Source organism: Tachysurus vachellii, chromosome 19 (genome assembly GCF_030014155.1).
Source record: "Tachysurus vachellii isolate PV-2020 chromosome 19, HZAU_Pvac_v1, whole genome shotgun sequence".
Lineage (NCBI taxonomy): Eukaryota > Metazoa > Chordata > Actinopteri > Siluriformes > Bagridae > Tachysurus > Tachysurus vachellii.
Genome location: NC_083478.1, coordinates 3,660,560 through 3,678,888, shown reverse-complemented (window position 1 = coordinate 3,678,888; position 18,329 = coordinate 3,660,560). Strand labels below are relative to the sequence as shown.

Here is an 18,329-nt window from a genome sequence, read left to right as displayed (position 1 = left end):
GTGTGGAGAGGACACATCCCTGTAGAGCGCCAGTGTTGATTGTCTGAATGCCGGAGGTGACATTTCCCAGTCTCACCTGTTGTCTCACCAGCTATATCTTTGAGATATATCACTCTCATATATCACTCATATATCACTCTCATATATCACTCTATATCACTCTCATATCTTTGAGAGTCAAAAACTGCCGGAACCAAATTCCTTGTGTGTGTTAACACACTTGGCCAATAAATCTGATTCTGATTCTGTTTCCTGCCTGTCAGGAAGCTGGTGATCCACTGACAGGTGGAATCAGAATCAGAATCAGAATCAGATTTATTGGCCAAGTGTGTTAACACACACAAGGAATTTGGTTCCGGCAGTTTGTGACTCTCAAAGATAAAGCAGAAGATGGAAGCTGCCACACGCCAGATTGAAGAGACGAAGAAGCAGCTTAGTATCACGCAGCCCAGACTGCCCCTACCTGCTCCCCAGCCATCAGCACCTGGTATGCACTCTCTCCAGCCTCCTGCTCCAGGCCCAGGTCAGTCTATTGCCCCCTCACAGGCTGCCAGCTTCATGAACGATGCCATTGAGAAGGCATGCAAAGCCGCTGAGCTCCAGGCCAAGATTCAGTCCACTCTCGCCATGAAGCCGGGCATCCTGGGAGCTGTACCTAGTGCTGGACCACACGACCTTGTGCCACTCACTAACCTGCATGCTATGGGCATTGCACCACCCAAAGTGGAGGCCCGTGAGATCACGAAGCCCACGCCGCTCATTCTGGATGAGCTCGGGAGAACCGTCGACGCCAGCGGGAAAGAGGTGAAGCTCACACACCGCATGCCGACTCTGAAAGCTAATATCAGAGCAGTGGAGCGAAAGCAGTTTAAGCAGCAGCTGAAGGAAAAGCCCAGCGATGACCTCAAGTCTGCGTCTTACTTCGACACCAGGTTGGCCATTCCACAGCCTCAAAGACAAAAGAAGGTGTTTAGGTTCCAGGAAAGGGGTCGCTTTGAGAAAATAGGCCAGCGGATACGCACCAAGGCTCGGTTAGAGAGGTTACAGATGGAGATTGCGCAGGCAGCCAAAAAGACGGGCATCCAGGCGTCTACCAAGCTGGCTCTGATCGCCCCTAAGAAGGAGCTCGGTGAAGGTGACGTGCCTTCCATGGAGTGGTGGGACTCCTTCATTCTGCCCAACAACGTAGAATTCTCGCCTCAGGCTGTGTATGATATCTTGGACTTCCATGGAATCACCAATCTCGTGGAACATCCTGCACAAATGGCTCCTCCAGTGGATACGGACAAGCCGGTGACTCCGGGCATGTACTTGACTAAGAAGGAGCAGAAGAAGCTGAGGAGGCAGACGCGGCGTGAGGTTCAGAAGGAGGTGCAGGAGAAGGTCAGACTCGGCCTCATGCCTCCACCAGAACCAAAAGTACGGATCTCTAATCTGATGCGAGTGCTGGGTGCAGAAGCCGTACAGGATCCTACCAAAGTTGAGGCACATGTCCGAGCACAAATGGCCAAGAGACAAAAAACCCACGAGGAGGCAAATGCAGCACACAAACTGACAGCAGAGCAAAGGAAAAGGAAGAAGATGAAGAAGCTTAAGGAAGATCTGAGTCATGGTGTTCACATCGCTGTCTATAGGATCCGAAACCTGCACAGCCCATCTAAGAAGTTTAAAGTGGAAGCTAACGCTAATCAGCTGTATCTGACCGGCACCGTGGTGCTGCACAAAGACGTCAACATTGTGGTGGTGGAAGGAGGACCCAAATCCCAGAAGAAGTTTAAGAGGCTGATGCTGAACAGGATCAAATGGGAGGAGCCCAGCTCTAAGAGAGATGACCCTGATGGCTCGGACGATGAGGGATCGAAGAAGCCAAACAAGTGCTTGCTTGTCTGGGAGGGCACAGTGATGGAGCGCAGTTTCAGGGGCATGAAGTTCAAGCAGTGTCCCACAGAGAACATGGCACGTGAACACTTCAAGAAGCATGGCTCAGAGCACTACTGGGATCTGGCTCTGAGTGAGAGCGTGCTGGAGACGGCCGATGACTGAGAGACATAAGACATAAGAATCCTTTATAGCCACATTTGTTTTTATTTCTCTTCCTTTTTTATTAGGCAGATGTGTGACTATGCAAATGCTGGTGTCTTTAGATGTGAACCACTGCTATTACCGACTGCACACACTGATTAAACTTTTGGAGGGAAACTAGCTGTGCTTCCTAGATTTATCCAAGCGTTCCTTTATTCATTTATTCATTCATTCATTCATTCATTTTCTACCGCTTTAGCTGAACTACCTCGGGTCACAGGGAGCCTGTGCCTATCTCAGGCGTCATCGGGCATCAAGTGCCAACCCATCACAGGGCACACACACACACTCTCATTCACTCACACAATCACACACTACGGACAATTTTCCAGAGATGCCAATCAACCTACCATGCATGTCTTTGGACCGGGGGAGGAAACCGGAGTACCCGGAGGAAACCCCCGAGGCACGGGGAGAACATGCAAACTCCACACACACAAGGCGGAGGCGGGAATCGAACCCCCAACCCTGGAGGTGTGAGGCGAACGTGCTAACCACTAAGCCACCGTGTCCCCGAGATGAATACAAACACATTTAAATATAAGTCTAATATTAATTTTGAACTTTTGCATAATATTAAACTTTTTGTATTATGTTTTTTATATTCTGTAAAGATGCCCATTGTTAAACGCGCTAAACAAATAAAATCTAATTGAATAGAATTTTGTTTTTTATTAAAATTCTATTCCTGGTATATATATTTGTATTCTCAATGTATTCTCTATTTTTATGACCCAGACATTTGACTTGCATGATTGTATGCGTTTTGTGTATCTTTTGTTTCTTGTGAGATTCCTTGTGTGTGCTGCACATTATAATATTAATATATTATACACTATTATACACAAACACCAAAACAACATTTATAACTCTTACAGTATATAAAAGCTAGGGAACGGTTGATTTTTATCGTTCTCCCCCCCAAAAAACATTCTCACCCTCCTACTGATTACTTGAGAGGATCAACATACCTGATCAATCCTGTGCAGTTGCTTAAAAAGCCAGCAGTGTCGTTTTAAAGGTGTGTAAACATTAACCAGAGCCACAGAGAGCTCAGGCTTCGAGGGAGCGCAGTGTGAGGGGCAGAAATCTTAAATCGTGAAGGAGCAGAATTTCAGGTACGTGTTGTTATTTTTTTGCACGTAGCAATAATCGATTAAATCTGCACAGATCAGAAAAGAGACTTGTTTACATTTGTTTTTTTTTCTTTCCCTTTACTAAAGCATTACAGCTCTGCGTGTCCAGATATCATACTGTACTCATTTGCTCTTTTCTTGCTTGTCTTCAGGATGCCTCTGGACTTCAAGCTTAGCGTTTACTTCTGCTTCGTGATCATTTCATCCGTACGAACGTCGCTCGCTCGTTCGCATTCTGATACGGAAGAATCGCTGAAAGACGACAATCAGGTCTCACGTACAGAGGAGCGCTTAGAGGACGCTTTTGAGGAGCAAGTAAGAACAATCTAAACACGAGCTTATATAAAACCACCATTCGTTTCTGGCCGTACACACGCTGGCTACGGCCTTATCTAGGACACGATGATGCAAGTAAACCAGATCCATAAAATTGTGTTTTAGTGCCTGTGTTGAAAGTAGAAATCTGTCTTAACCCTGTTTACCAGTTCACTAGAGCTCCGTCCTGGAGGTGGAATTGAAATAGACTTGTGGAATGTTTTCAATGAGTAGAAATGGATGATTTTTCTGGTCAGTCGTAAGTCTGAAAAAAAATAAAATGAGTCATATGAGTGTGTTTTTCTCTCTGTTGATAATCTTACACTGAATTTCAGTTGGGGCACGGTGGCTTAGTGGTTAGCACGTTCGCCTCACACCTCCAGGGTTGGGGGTTCGATTTCCGCCTCCACCTTGTGTGTGTGGAGTTTGCATGTTCTCCCTGTGCCTCGGGGGTTTCCTCCGGGTACTCCGGTTTCCTCCCCCGGTCCAAAGACATGCATGGTAGGTTGATTGGCATCTCTGGAAAATTGTCCGTAGTGTGTGATTGCGTGAGAGAATGAGAGTGTGTGTGTGTGTGTGTGTGTGTGCCCTGCGATGGGTTGGCACTCCGTCCAGGGTGTATCCTGCCTTGATGCCCGATGACGCCTGAGATAGGCACAGGCTCCCCGTGACCCGAGGTAGTTCGGATAAGCGGTAGAAGATGAATGAATGAATGAATGAATTTCAGTGGTTGAAGATATAATTTAAGATCCTTATGAGCAAACACTTGGGGCGTCTCAGAGAGCAGAAATAGGTTTGATATCAGTATTTACTTAGTAGTAAAGTACTTAGTTACTTAGTATTTACATAGAGATACAAACATTTGTGTGAAAAAAAAATTGTTTGCTTAAATATATTGCCCCTAGTTGGCTAAGAAAGAGAAATACTAATGAAAAACTACAGATTTGTGTCTATTTTCATATTTTATATCAGACTTGTGGCAATAAATTCAAGGTTAAACAGTGACTCTGAACAAGCAATGCTAAGGATGAATGAATGTTTTTGTTGAAAGGTAAAAGCTCCTGATTTTTACATGCAATTGTTTTCATTGCATCCCAGTCCTGATGCACACCTCTAGTTTCAGCCAGATTTCATGTGATCTTCATTCATACATTCATCTTCTACCGCTTATCCGAACTACCTCGGGTCACGGGGAGCCTGTGCCTATCTCAGGCGTCATTGGGCATCAAGGCAGGATACACCCTGGACGGAGTGCCAACCTATCGCAGGGCACACACACACTCTCATTCACTCACACAATCACACACTAGGGACAATTTTCCAGAGATGCCAATCAACCTACCATGCATGTCTTTGGACCGGGGGAGGAAACCGGAGTACCCGGAGGAAACCCCCGAGGCACGGGGAGAACATGCAAACTCCACACACACAAGGTGGAGGCGGGAATCGAACCCCGACCCTGGAGGTGTGAGGCGAACGTGCTAACCACTAAGCCACCGTGCCCCCTCATGTGATCTTGTATCTGTTAAATCTAAATAATGTATCGGTATTAAGTGGCGCTCGAAACGATTCGGTTGAATCGAAGAGTCATTGAATCAGTGGGTCTTCTAAGGTGAGTCTGTTATCATTTTGTTAGACAGTCATCGCAGATCCTGAGCAAAACTCAAGAGTAAACACTTAAGTCTGGTCTACTGTACATAGCTTGTCAAAATAAATAAACTCTATAGTGTAAATATCACTTATGGCTGCTTTAAATCATCACGCGAGCAATGGCTCCTAAGTACGCATCAACAAACTGTTGTATTCATGTGTAACGTGTCTTCTGGAAGGGATATTACCTGCAGCGCCTGTTCCTGGAGTATGGCAGCAACGGCACCCTGACCTATGAAGGTCTACAGAAGTTACTGGGCAGCCTGGGACTTGGCGAGGTCAGCGTCCTGGAGATCAGACACGGTGCGGTGATGCATTCTTCTCCAAGCCTGGCTCATATTCACCAACATTTAAAAGAAGACCATCATCATCATCCTCATCAGCCCTCATCAACTCAGTAAGAGTCTTCCGTGTAGTTACGGAATCATCACAACAGCATTTCAGGGGTTTAATTAACTTTAGAGGACGTCTAAGAAAGAGAGCGTGGTCAGATTCTGGCAAATAAACGAATAAAAGTCTTAAACGAATTTAAAGTGTCGTGTTAACAGGAACACATCAGGTCTACAAGATGACATGGAACTACAAGACATACTGTATTTACATGAATTTGTCTCTGTCTTATTGCTATTTGTACTTGGACTTCTCTCTGTCTTGGGCTTCAAAACGCCTACATATGGGCTTGGTTGTTGACTGAGAGTGCATAGAAATATTTAGAATAAAAAAAAAAAAAAAGTAATTCCTTCCTCAAGTAAAAACAATGTCTGAAGTAAAGGCTTGAGCTCTGCAAGGATTTGATCTTCATCTCGATCTTGATCTTGACTTTAACACGACCAACTTGGGCTTGGTCTTGGTCTTGGTCTTTACATCAAGGTTTTCTTAACTAAGAAATGAGTAGAAAAATAGGATATATTATACAGATATATATAAATATTAATGTCATTTCTGCACTGTGTCGTAGATGTTATCTCTAATCTGATTGGTCACAAAAATAATCCCTACATGATCTAATCTGTATAATCTTATTAACTCACTATCATTATTAAATATTGTATACAACACATTTCTTCTCCTTTGTCATTTCAACGCTGTGTCAGAGATGTTAGAGTATCTTTAAACGACACAGCGTCAGAATATATACATATACATATACATGTAATGTGTCTGTGATGTTATCTCTAATCTGATTGGTCACAAAAATAATCCCTACACGATCTAATCTGTATCATCTTATTAACTCACTATCATTATTAAATATTGTATACAACACATTTCTTCTCCCTCTTCACCTTTCAGTCATTTTCTCCTCTGATAAAGAAACTCTTAACCTCTTAAAAGTCCTCCTCACGACTCCTAACACTTTCTGACCTTATGAGCTCTTTTAAGGGTTAAGATGCTTTATGAAGAATCTTTAATCTTTACTACGATCTTCTCTTTAATCTTAAGGGGAAACACCGACATTTCTAAGAATTTTCTTAGTTTTTTTTTGTCACTAGGAAAAAATTTATACTGAGATTTTTTATAAATACAGGCCCTGTAACCCTTTGTAGGAAAAAGTATTAAAAGTGTATTATGAGGACTTATTGTTATTATAAACACTTAGACAGAAGGTTGTTTAATCTGTGATATAAAATTTCTTTATATATAATAAATAGAAACCCCAGAAAATACTGAATTTTTTGCATAAATCTGTAGATATCTCCTTTAATCATTTTTTTTTAAATATCGCTGTAAATGTTTGATTTCACACAGAGACTCTGAGACTCTGACGATTAAAGCGAAAGAAGAGATTCCTGCAATCGATGTCAAAGTCGTGGTGCACGGATCTTCAGGACAGGGAGATGGTTCACAAACGACATCATCGCTTGGCACAGAAAAAACATTACTGCTCTCTGATCATCCGACAAAGAATCACCTCCATGAGAATGTGAGTGTTAAGTGTTCAAACGTGAAGCCTGAATGATCAAAGTACACGTCTGATAGCTGGCTGATATCATGTGATCAAAGGTAACCGTAAGGTGTCAGGAAGAGTCGAGCTGTGGTTAGTCGTCATTCTGGGAGAATTTTTTTTATTATTTATTTATTTTTATGATGATGTTGACCGCTTAAAACTTTGAAGAATTTTCAAGCTTTATAGAAAGAAGCGAATCACAGCATTAACGCTCTAATCGGTTCTTCGTGTCTTTTAGTGTCTGAACGTCACACAGCTTCTGTGGAACTTCGGCTTGGATCAGGCGTCTCACATCACCCCAGATCACTTCACCTTCCTGTGTCCCGCTCTGCTCTATCAGATAGACAGCGGCGTGTGTCTCCGCCACACGAACCCTCACACGCAGAAAGACGGAAATAGTGTGGCTTTTCTCAGAGGTGATCGGTCACTGCATGGAGATGATCATGTCTCATACGATAACGTTACTTAAAGGATTCTCATATCCAAAAAAGACATTTAAGCTTTTCAAGAAAATCCAAGCTGTGGCAGTAAAATCTTGGTCTCCTTGGAAGACTGTGGAAAAGTTATAAATAACTGATTAAAAGATTTTTAAAAGGCAGTTTAAAAACATACAAAAAATACTTAACTTATACATGCTTTTCCACGGAAGTCTTAAAAGTCTTAAGACTATATACTATATATATACTGTTAAAAAACAAAAAGAAAGAAAAAAGATAAATTAAAAAATAAGTAAGTAAGTAAGTAAGTAAATAAATAAATAAATAAATAAATAAATAAATAAATCCTGTCAAAAAAAAAAAAAACAAGACAGAAAGGAAATTTTTTTAAAAAAATAAATAAAAACAATAAATAAATAAATATATATATATATATATATATATATATATATATTTATATTGATTTATTTATTTATTTATTTATTGTTTATATATATATATATATATATATATATATATATATATATATATATATATATATATATATATATTTTTGTTTGTTTTTTGTTTTTAATTATTTAAAAAAATTTCCTTTCTGTCTTGTTTTTTTTTGACAGGATTTATTTATTTATTTATTTACTTACTTACTTACTTACTTATTTTTAAAAAAATTTTTCTTTCTTTCTTTCTTGGTTTTATTTTTGACAGTAATTATGAGAATAAAGGCTTAACGTTTTAATAATCCATTACATATTAACAAAGGTACATGCCGAGGTCATCAGGGAAAGGAAAATAAGGTTATGTGAGAGAGAAAGTGAGACAAAGTAAGTAAGTAAAGTAAAAGATGTGAGCTAATTTGCTAATGTTAATTAAATAAGTTTAGGTAAATTATACATAGTAACTCAAAGTAGCATGAGTAAGTCACAAAGGAACAAAGAAAAATAGTGTACGTTGGGGATGTAATGCAAAGAAAGTCCATTATTGTAAGTCAATTATTAACTAATCTCCAAACATACTGCACATAGGTCTGAAGAAACTTTCTACTGTAGTCATGTGGCCTAGTTTAGATATGTTGACGTATAATTGTTGTCATATGTATTTCAAGCTAACGTGTTCTTAACAATAAGAAAAGGCTGTGTGTATATATCCTCTTAGCTCTGGGTTGGGCCTCTGTGTCGCTGTTAGTAATCAGTCTGCCGTCCCTCCTGGCCCTCGGACTGACTCCTCTGGTACCCCCTGCTGCCCTACGGAGCTTCCTGTGCCCCATGGCGGCCATGGCAGTGGGCACGCTTTGTGGAGACGCCCTGCTGCACCTACTGCCTCATGTGAGTGACCAGAAAATCAATGAAGGCAATAAAAGCTTGAAGCATAGACAGAATATCAGATTATTATTTCGTAATATCCCGCAGAATTATGTTTGGTTTTTAAAATGAAAATATATAATATAAACATGACATCCATTGCTATATCATGTTCAATACTTTATTTAAGCTTTTGCATTTTATTACAGCATTTGAAGACTGTTTAATCTCTCAGGACTAAACAGCCATGAAGTTATGTGTGTTTAAAGTTTGCGTGTGTGACTAGACATCATTATTGCGCAACAATAAGTGCTGAAAAGGTTAAAATTCATGACCTTTAAATGTCAAACATAATACTTTTCATACATCATGAGTATGATAAGTGGTGCATTAGCATTAAGTATGGATATGTAAGTGTGTGTGTGTGTGTGTGTCTGTGTCTGTGTGTCTGTGTGTGTGTGTGTGTGTGTGTGTGTGTGGTGTCTCAGGCGAACTCTGGGCCACACAGCGATCACCAGAATGCAGTGTTAAAGGGCTTAAGTGTACTCGGGGGACTTTACCTGCTCTTCATGTTTGAGAGTATTCTTAGTCTCAGACACAGCTATAAGGTGAGATTCTCTTGTGCATTACACAGCAGGAACAAACACACACACACACACACACACACCAGACGTGGGAGTAAGTCACACATTTGCAAGTCACAAGTAAGTCTCAAGTCACGAATGTCAAGTCAAAGTCGAGACTTCTTTAATATTTGTCAAGCAAGTCTCAAGTCTCAAATTTGTGACTTAAATCTGACTCGAGTCAAGTCGAGCCCCCATCTCTGAGTCATTTAACTCAAGCCTGAGTCAAGTCTCAAGTCATGAATGTCAAGTTAAAGTCAAATCAAGTCTTTTTTTAATATTTGTCGAGCAAGTCTCAAGTCTCAAATTTGAAACTTAAGTCTGACTCGAGTCAAGTCATATGACTCGTGTCCCCCATCTCTGACACACACACTGTAAATTTGTTTTGAATGTTTACTTTTTCACTCAGAAGTCAAAGAAAAGAAAGCAGAATGTAACAGAGGCTCGGGAGATGGAGGCGTTAGAGGGTAAGTTTGAACATATTCTCAGGACTCACTAAGAATTACTGAGTTACATCCAAATAAACTAAAAACCTAAAGCTGAATTCATGAAGAAACCAACATGAACAATTTGATGTCGCAGTGTGTTTTTAAAGTAAATCTTCAAACTTAATCACTGAAATATAGATAAAGATTTCAAAAGCACTTTGTAAGTCACTCTGGATAAAAGGGATCTGCTAAATGCTGTCAATGAAAATGAAATGTTTATGTAATGTTCTGAAAGAGGAGAACTGAGTTTCTTTTGTTCCATAAAGCTGCTTTGAGACAATGTCCTTTGTTAAAAACGCTACACAAATAAATGTGACTTGAATTGAATTGAAGTTCATGGAATGTTTTTGAAAATAATGTAAAGACACTGAAGATGATTTTTTTCCCCAGTTCATTTATTTAAAAAATGTAACAACAACAATAATAATAACAATACTTATTATTATTATTATTATTATTATTATTATTATTATTATTATTATTACTATTATTATTATTTATTGTTGTTGTTTTTGTTGTTATTATTATTATTAAGTAATAACAATAGTAATAATAATGCAATAATAAAGAAAAATACATACAATAATAATAATAATAACAACAACAACAATAATAATAATAATAGTTGTATGCACTACTATATTATTATTGTTGCTATTTTTTTTATTAATTATTTATTTTTTAATTGTTATTATTATAAATAGTAATAATAATAATAACAACAATGAAAATATAGTGATGCATAAAATAATAATAATAATAATTATTATTATTATTATTATTGTTATTATTATCATTATTGCTACTACTACTACTACTACTAAAAATAAAAACAGCCATTATTTTTATTATTATTATTATTATTATTATTATTATTATTATTATTATTATTATTATTATTAAAATAAACTAATATTTAAAAGCAAGTCTATGTAAAAACAAAATACATTAAAGTTGATAGCTGTTTGTTTTTGTTTTTGCAATGGAAATTTGCCAAACCTGATCATTTCCACCACATCCTCAGACTGATGCCCCTGAAAGATGCCCTACAGTGTCAGGTGTTAAATGAGGTGGATGTAAACAATTAAAATGTGATCAATGCGAGAGACTGTTATAATCAAAGAGGCTAAAGGCTTTTAATGTATAATATATTTGAGTGAAAATGTGTGTGAGTGAAATTGCAGCACTGCAGGAGTCTAGAGAAATGTTTCAGTAAACTTTATCTATATAATGTGTTAGTGGTCGGAAATAAACAGGAAATTAAAGGAATTAAAGCATTTACAGATAAAACTGAATTTTATCACATTTGGGAATCGCAACGCATCATGTTATGACAAACTGATACATCCTTAGTAAAGAGAGGTACATAGAGCTGTCTATAAAGTTATTAAACCTTAGGTTCTGTTCTCCAGGTTCTTCTACTCTTGATTGCTCTGTGAACCCTGAGTCTGGTCACGGTCATTCTCATACAGCGCCGGATCGAAGCTCCTCCAGCCTCAGCACCGTCGCCTGGATGGTCATCATGGGAGACGGGATCCACAACCTCACTGACGGGCTAGCGATCGGTGTGTATCTTCGAGCAGGTTTCATTGCAGGACGTGGCTATCATGTGAGGGAAGGAAGTATATGAGTGTGCTGTTCTAGGAAATTAAGCAACTGTTGGGTCATGTGATACGACTTGAAGCAAAGCAAAGGAGTCCACTTTACCACCCTGGAGTGGAATATTTTCCTGTACAACACATGACCAAGTATTTTATTCCTCTTATATCACTGCAATTTGCTTGTTTTCATGTTGCAAATTGAGTTCAGCTATCAACGGTCATTCCGTCCCTTTGTTTCTTTTTTTTCTCTCATGACATTAAAGTTGGGGTCTCCGATTTTTGAGAAATGCTTCAGAAAACTGAGTCGGGCCAACAACTAAACAAAAATCAAAACAAACGTGTAGCCAATGAGCAGAAAGGGGCGGATCTTGTCAATATAGTCAGAGAGAGTGTTCAGTGTGCATGTGTGACATCAGCAGAAAGCGGTTTTAACATTGACATGGAGGATAAAAACAAAGAAAGAAAGCGAAGAAAGGCTTACGATAAGGTAAGAAGTAGGACGTGTTAATATAGGATCTGCTTTCCAGCACTGGAGAGAACTGAAGGAGCAGGAAGTTGGTCACATATTCACAGATTGGAGTTTCCTGAGTCAATAACTCCTGAGCTAAACGCTGTTACTACACAAATACCTCTTTTCTATCGTAGTAATGTAGAGACGCAGCTACAACCGTGTTTTGTGTAGTAACAGTGTTTAGCTCAGGAGTTATTGACTCGGGAAACTCCAATCTGTGAATATGTGACCAACTTTACTTAAGACGCCGAGGCGCTTTTTTCCTTCTCGATAGGTGAGTAACGTTGGTTTTGCTTTGTTACACAGAACTAATATATGCCTTTGTCCTTTACATGATTATGCTTGTGTGTCATTTTTGCTTGTTTGTTTATCTGCAATCGTATTGTTCTTCCCTTCAGCTATGATAAAGACACACTTCTTTCCATTAGCTGCCTGGGTTACGTATGTATGTGTGGGCGGAGCTATCAATACAGGGGTGGGACCCATTTGGGTTAGGGGCGTGTTTGTTTTGGTGATTTCAAATGTCAACATTGGCTTTCAAAAATCGGAGACCCCACCTTTAATAAGACATAAAAATGTCTTTTTACTAAAGGCCTGGTTTTGTTGTGTCCATGTCGATGATTGAGCGTCTTTGTCATGTCTCACTCCACTCCACTCTCACATTTATAGAATTTGTAGTGTTTTATAAGGACCTCTGTTTTTCCCTGCAATATTAGGAGCAACATAGTCACAGAAAAGTTACAAAAAAAATTTCTCACACCAATGTTTCTGTCTTCAAAGTAAATGGTGATATCAAATCCTTTTCTGCTCTCTGAGATGCCCCAAGCGTTAAAATCTTTCATTTGGTCATACTGATAAAAAAAGCATAAATGATTTCCAGCCCAAAGTGCAGAACAGAACACCAGCATAAGGTATAACATCCAAATGGAGCTTAGGTAGGAATGATAATCTGTTTGAACGAGTGCATGAATAGAAATCTTGCAGTCTGAAATATGATTTGATCTGATGCTGTAGAAGATTTTCACCATCTTGTGACCAGTGAGACTGGAGAATTTCACAGTACTGGGGTTTAATAATGTTTAATCTTCCTTCTAATGTCATTTTCCTCTGTTCATCCAAAGGAGAGATTTTCATCAGTCTTTTTACTTGTTATTCGTTATCTTTAACTCCATATGATCTTTTGCAACAATACAACATTTGTTAGACTGTATATTTATAATCACACCCTCCAGTGTCACCCAGATGAGGATGAGGTTCCCCTTTGAGTCTGGTTCCTCTCAAGGTTTCTTCCTTTACCGTCTAAGGGAGTTTTTCCTCGCCACTGCTGCCTGAGTTACCACAGACTTGCTCATTGGGGAGAAATACATATACATTGTGAATTAAATATATCTAATATTAATATTAATTTTGTATCCTATTAATCTTTATATTACTCTTTATAATAACCTTTTGTTCTATGTTTATGTTCTGTAAAGCTGCTTTGAGACAATGTCAACTGTAAAAAGCGTTACACAAATAAACTTGAATTGAATTGAAAAGTTATAACGAAACCCCACCATGTTTGGCTTCGGCTTTGCTCGATGATCAGAAGTCTCACATACGTTTTGTTCTGTTCTGTGTGTCCTGCAGGTGTGGCGTTTTCTCAGAGCCTGACTGGAGGACTCAGTACAGCTATCGCTGTCTTCTGCCATGAGCTTCCTCATGAGCTGGGTATGACAAGCTCTCCGGTACTCTGCTCAAACCGAGCTCCTGATATTTCCTCAAATTTATCCAAACGATTAAAAAGTTAGAGTTCTAATCATGAAAATTCATTAGATTATTTATTCATCTGTTGGGATGTAAATCATATATTATGGCCAGACTTATGAGATAACAACCAAATTAAAGACTTATGAACATCCATCATTAAAACACCAACTGAGGAAAAAATCTCTGGGAAAGCTGTTCTGGAAGCTTGTAGTGTGCTACAACTATCTTAAGAACACACTTCTTAGAAACACACTGAAATGTGTCGCACATTTAGATACATAATCATAAGGAAATGAAGTGCGTAAACAGATAACAGTTTGTCATCTGCCATCAGCAGGATTAAGCGTTTCATTATGTGTGTTCAGGTGATCTGGCCATGCTGCTGGCTGCAGGTTGGCCTATACGAAGATTGGCACTCTTCAGCTTGCTCTCGGCCCTGCTGGGCTACGTGGGGGTGCTGACTGGTACTGCACTGGGGCACCAGTGGGCACAGCACTCGCCCTGGATCCTCACACTCACCGCTGGAGTCTTTCTCTACGTGGCCCTCACTGACATGGTGAGAACTGTTGCTGTGGTTGTGACGTTAAAGTCAGGTTTATTCTCTTTAAATATTTATATATAAAACTCTAACCTTTACATTGGGACTTTTATTAAAGTACCGATTCAGGGATTCAAAAGACACTACATTTGAATAGTTTGTAAGTCAGATATGATTTCAGAAAGCTAAATGCTACCTTGACAATATGAGATGCAAAACCTTTAGTCAGCTCGCTAGCTAAATTTCATTAACTAAGAATAAACTGGTGGTTGTAAAAGTTAAAAAAAAAAAAAAAAAACTTCAACTGTGAAGAACATGGCACGTTTTTAATGAACATATTTATGCATATTTATATTTCTTGATCATTTGCATTATGAGACAGGTGTAGAAATGTTCATACTTATATTTGAGTGCAACTCAACTTTAAGTTTGAACTTCATTCATTCATTCATTCATCTTCTACCGCTTATCCGAACTACCTCGGGTCACGGGGAGCCTGTGCCTATCTCAGGCGTCATCGGGCATCAAGGCAGGATACACCCTGGACGGAGTGCCAACCCATAGCAGGGCACACACACACACACTCATTCACTCACGCAATCACACACTACGGACAATTTTCCAGAGATGCCAATCAACCTACCATGCATGTCTTTGGACCGGGGAGGAAACCGGAGTACCCGGAGGAAACCCCCGAGGCACGGGGAGAACATCCAAACTCCACACACACAAGGCGGAGGCGGTAATCGAACCTTCAACCCTGGAGGTGTGAGGCGAACGTGCTAACCACTAAGCCACCGTGCCCCCCAACTCTGAACCTTTTTAATTTAATAAAACTTTTGTTTTTTGTTTTTACAATAAATTGTCTATCAGCAGTCCCCATTTTATATACTTTTCTAACTATTAAGCTTGATGTTAATATGTCCTTTGCTTCCAGATGCCTGAGATGCTGCATGGAGACCGAGGTTCAGCGAGTCCCCTCATCTCTTTTCTCCTGCAGAGCGTCGGCCTGCTCACCGGAGGAGCCATCATGCTGTGCATCGCTCTCTTCGAGGAGAACATCAGCGTTAACTTGGGGGATGGATGAGAGACAGAAAATAGCACGTGTGGAATCATTGACCAGCACCAAACCTTGCTAAAGTGGACTTCTCTTAGCTACTTGGGTTTGCGTACTGAAAGAACTGTACAGGAAGGAGGAAAGCAGCAACATTTTTTTCTGCTACGTAGTTTTATATTAAGGATTTTTAATCTGACATGTAATTTAATAATTGGTCACTTATTACACCTGATAAAGACATCTGATATAGCGTAATATCGTAATATTTTGCATTAACTGATGTGCTGTACGTTAAATGTATAAATTTCTATCTTGTGTGTGAATATCAGTGCTAGCCAGCAACAGTTTATACACTTTACAGCTAATGCTACATAGACACTAGCCTAAAAACTAGCCAACTGACCTGAGAAGATTTCTGTAAATATTTTAAAATTGTATTTCTAAACATTTCATCTTTATAATAATCATCTTTACAGCTAATTCTAAGTAATACATAAATAAATATCCAGCTAGCAAGAGCTAACCTGACAGGATTTCTTAATGGATTTTAAGGCCACATTTGTAAATGTTTATAATCTAGTACCGATATTAACCAACTCGCTAACATAAGAGAATTTCTGTAACGATTTTAGATCATATTTCTAAGCATTTTTCATCTTCACAGATTCACATATTAATAAACTGCTAGCATGAGCGAACCTGACAGGATATCCAAGAGGACTTTTAAGTTGTTTCTAAATGAATTTATTTATGTGCTAGACTGAGAGTTTAATTTGAGCTAGAAAATTTACCAGATTTCTAATAGGATTTGAAGTCAAATTCCTAAATATTTTTTATTTCTGTTACCATGTTTGTTATTTCTACTACTGAAGCTAGCCAACAAGCTAGCATGAGCTTAGCTTACAGTATTTTAAGACTTGATTTAATTTATAAATGATTAAACTTCTCAGCTAATGCTACACAGAAACACAGTATGGAATAACCTGACAGGATTAGCATCATGATTAATTCTAATGCTAGATAGAAAACTAAATAAGCTTACCTGACAGGATTTCTAATAGAATTTTAATTCAAATTCCAAAATGCTTTTATTTACTGCCATCATTATTATTATTAACCTGATTAAATGAGATTAAACCGACAGGATTTCTTAAAGGATTGTGTTATCTCGTTTGTTATTGTTACTACTAAGGCTAGTCAACAAACGGCAGTAGCATGAGCTTACCTTACAGTATAGTAAAACATTACAGCTAACGCTACACAGAAACACTATGAAATAACCTGACAGGATTATTGATAAGATTTGCTTCATATTTAATGCTAAGGCTAAATAGAAAACTAGAATGTCCAAAACTGACAGGATTCCTCAAAGTATTTCAAGTCATATTCATCATCAGCTTGTAACATAACCCAACTGAGATTTTTAAGTCATTTTTTGTGTTACCTTTAATACTAACCAGTTAGCTTTGAGCTGATGGGATTTCTGAGATTTTAAGTAAAGAGTAAAATGTTAACGCCTTTTCCTGCTAATGCTAGATCGACAGCATTTCTGAGCAGATTTTTTAGACGTTAATGATTCACATATGATTAGCTGTGAAATGCTAATAAGAAAGATAAACATAGAAGTGCTAACACTGCTAGAAAGTCCTAGCAGGCAGAGAAAAAAAAAAATGTAATATGATTTTATTTGTGTATTGTCTGGTCACTGCTTTAGCTGGGGAGGATAGGAAGAGAGACAAAATAAATAAATAAATATTAAAATAAAGGGGCGGACGGTGGCTTAGTGGTTAGCACGTTCGCCTCACACCTCCAGGGTTGGGGGTTCGATTCCCGCCTCCGCCTTGTGTGTGTGGAGTTTGCATGTTCTCCCCGTGCCTCGGGGGTTTCCTCCGGGTACTCCGGTTTCCTCCCCCGGTCCAAAGACATGCATGGTAGGTTGATTGGCATCTCTGGAAAATTGTCCGTAGTGTGTGAGTGAATGAGAGTGTGTGTGTGTCCTGCGCGATGGGTTGGCACTCCGTCCAGGGTGTATCCTGCCTTGATGCCCGATGACGCCTGAGATAGGCAATAAAAATAAACAAACAAAAAGATAGAAATTCAAAAATGTGTCATTGTGGCTAGTGGAAAAAAAAAATAAAAATCATAAATGCTATTCTACGTCACAGCGATTATCCACAGAAGTAAATCACAAGACAGGGTGTTTTATTTAGCAATAGCACTTTATTTCAAACATAACCAATCCTAAGCCACAATACTGAATGACAAGACCTACTGGCTGCAGCATATTATGAAACTGGCAAACGCAAAAAAAATGTACAGGATTTTTTCTGTTTTCTGTATTTTTAAAGTCAGAGAGACCGAGTTCATATAATACCTAATTCAAAACAATGATAAATGTTCCTTCTTAGTTAAATACATGTTACAGATGTTCACATCTGTTAGTAACAATTAACCATTTACAAGCTCCTACTAGGAATTAACAAGGCAAAGTGCTTTCAGGATTGCATCGTCACACAAAGAAATGAATGGCTTGAGGTTGCTTTTTTTTTTTTCTCTCTGGGGGTGTGGGGTGAGGTGGGAGGGCACAGCTAAGATTGTGAAGGGGTGTGACCCGGGGGTTCTTCCTTAACGACTCTTGCTTTTTTTAGGACACTAACATGAACTGAGGGTGGCTACAGAGGTCCGAAGGCTGAATGGTTAAATTTGATTTTGGAACGGTGTAAGGCTCGGGGACCTGGACGTACCCCGTTAGTAACGCTGACCTGTCAACCCCCCAATTTTTTTTTTTCTTCCCCCTTTCAAACTCCCTAACCTTCAGTAGAAAATTTAATTGTTGCTTAGGTACCAAAGTCATGCACCCACCCGCACAATGCCCGAAACTCACCCAAAATCT

General features: G+C 39.0%; 2 protein-coding genes across 2 annotated transcripts; both read left to right on the top strand.

Annotated features, from left to right (window-relative positions):
• Positions 1 to 375: 375 nt before the first annotated feature.
• On the top strand, positions 376 to 2,043 carry LOC132862063 (U4/U6 small nuclear ribonucleoprotein Prp3-like). The gene has a single exon (XM_060893902.1). The coding sequence runs from the start codon at positions 391 to 393 to the stop codon at positions 2,041 to 2,043; it is 1,653 nt and encodes a 550-aa protein (XP_060749885.1). The 5' UTR covers positions 376 to 390.
• A 1,048-nt stretch (positions 2,044 to 3,091) lies between these two features.
• slc39a5 (solute carrier family 39 member 5) lies at positions 3,092 to 15,959 on the top strand. Its single transcript, XM_060894938.1, has 12 exons — positions 3,092 to 3,200; positions 3,371 to 3,533; positions 5,363 to 5,580; positions 6,933 to 7,107; positions 7,370 to 7,547; positions 8,724 to 8,893; positions 9,358 to 9,477; positions 9,902 to 9,959; positions 11,393 to 11,545; positions 13,722 to 13,802; positions 14,207 to 14,397; positions 15,317 to 15,959. The coding sequence occupies exons 2-12, from the start codon at positions 3,372 to 3,374 to the stop codon at positions 15,464 to 15,466; spliced, it is 1,656 nt and encodes a 551-aa protein (XP_060750921.1). The 5' UTR covers positions 3,092 to 3,200; position 3,371; the 3' UTR covers positions 15,467 to 15,959.
• Positions 15,960 to 18,329: the final 2,370 nt, after the last annotated feature.

Coding starts and splice junctions, on each gene's coding strand:
- LOC132862063 (XM_060893902.1), top strand. CDS start 391: ATGGAAGCTGCCACACGCCAGATTGAAGAGACGAAGAAGCAGCTTAGT.
- slc39a5 (XM_060894938.1), top strand. CDS start 3,372: ATGCCTCTGGACTTCAAGCTTAGCGTTTACTTCTGCTTCGTGATCATT. Junction 5,581..6,932: donor CATCAGCCCTCATCAACTCA/GTAAGAGTCTTC, acceptor GATTTCACACAG/AGACTCTGAGACTCTGACGA. Junction 11,546..13,721: donor CACTGACGGGCTAGCGATCG/GTGTGTATCTTC, acceptor TGTGTCCTGCAG/GTGTGGCGTTTTCTCAGAGC.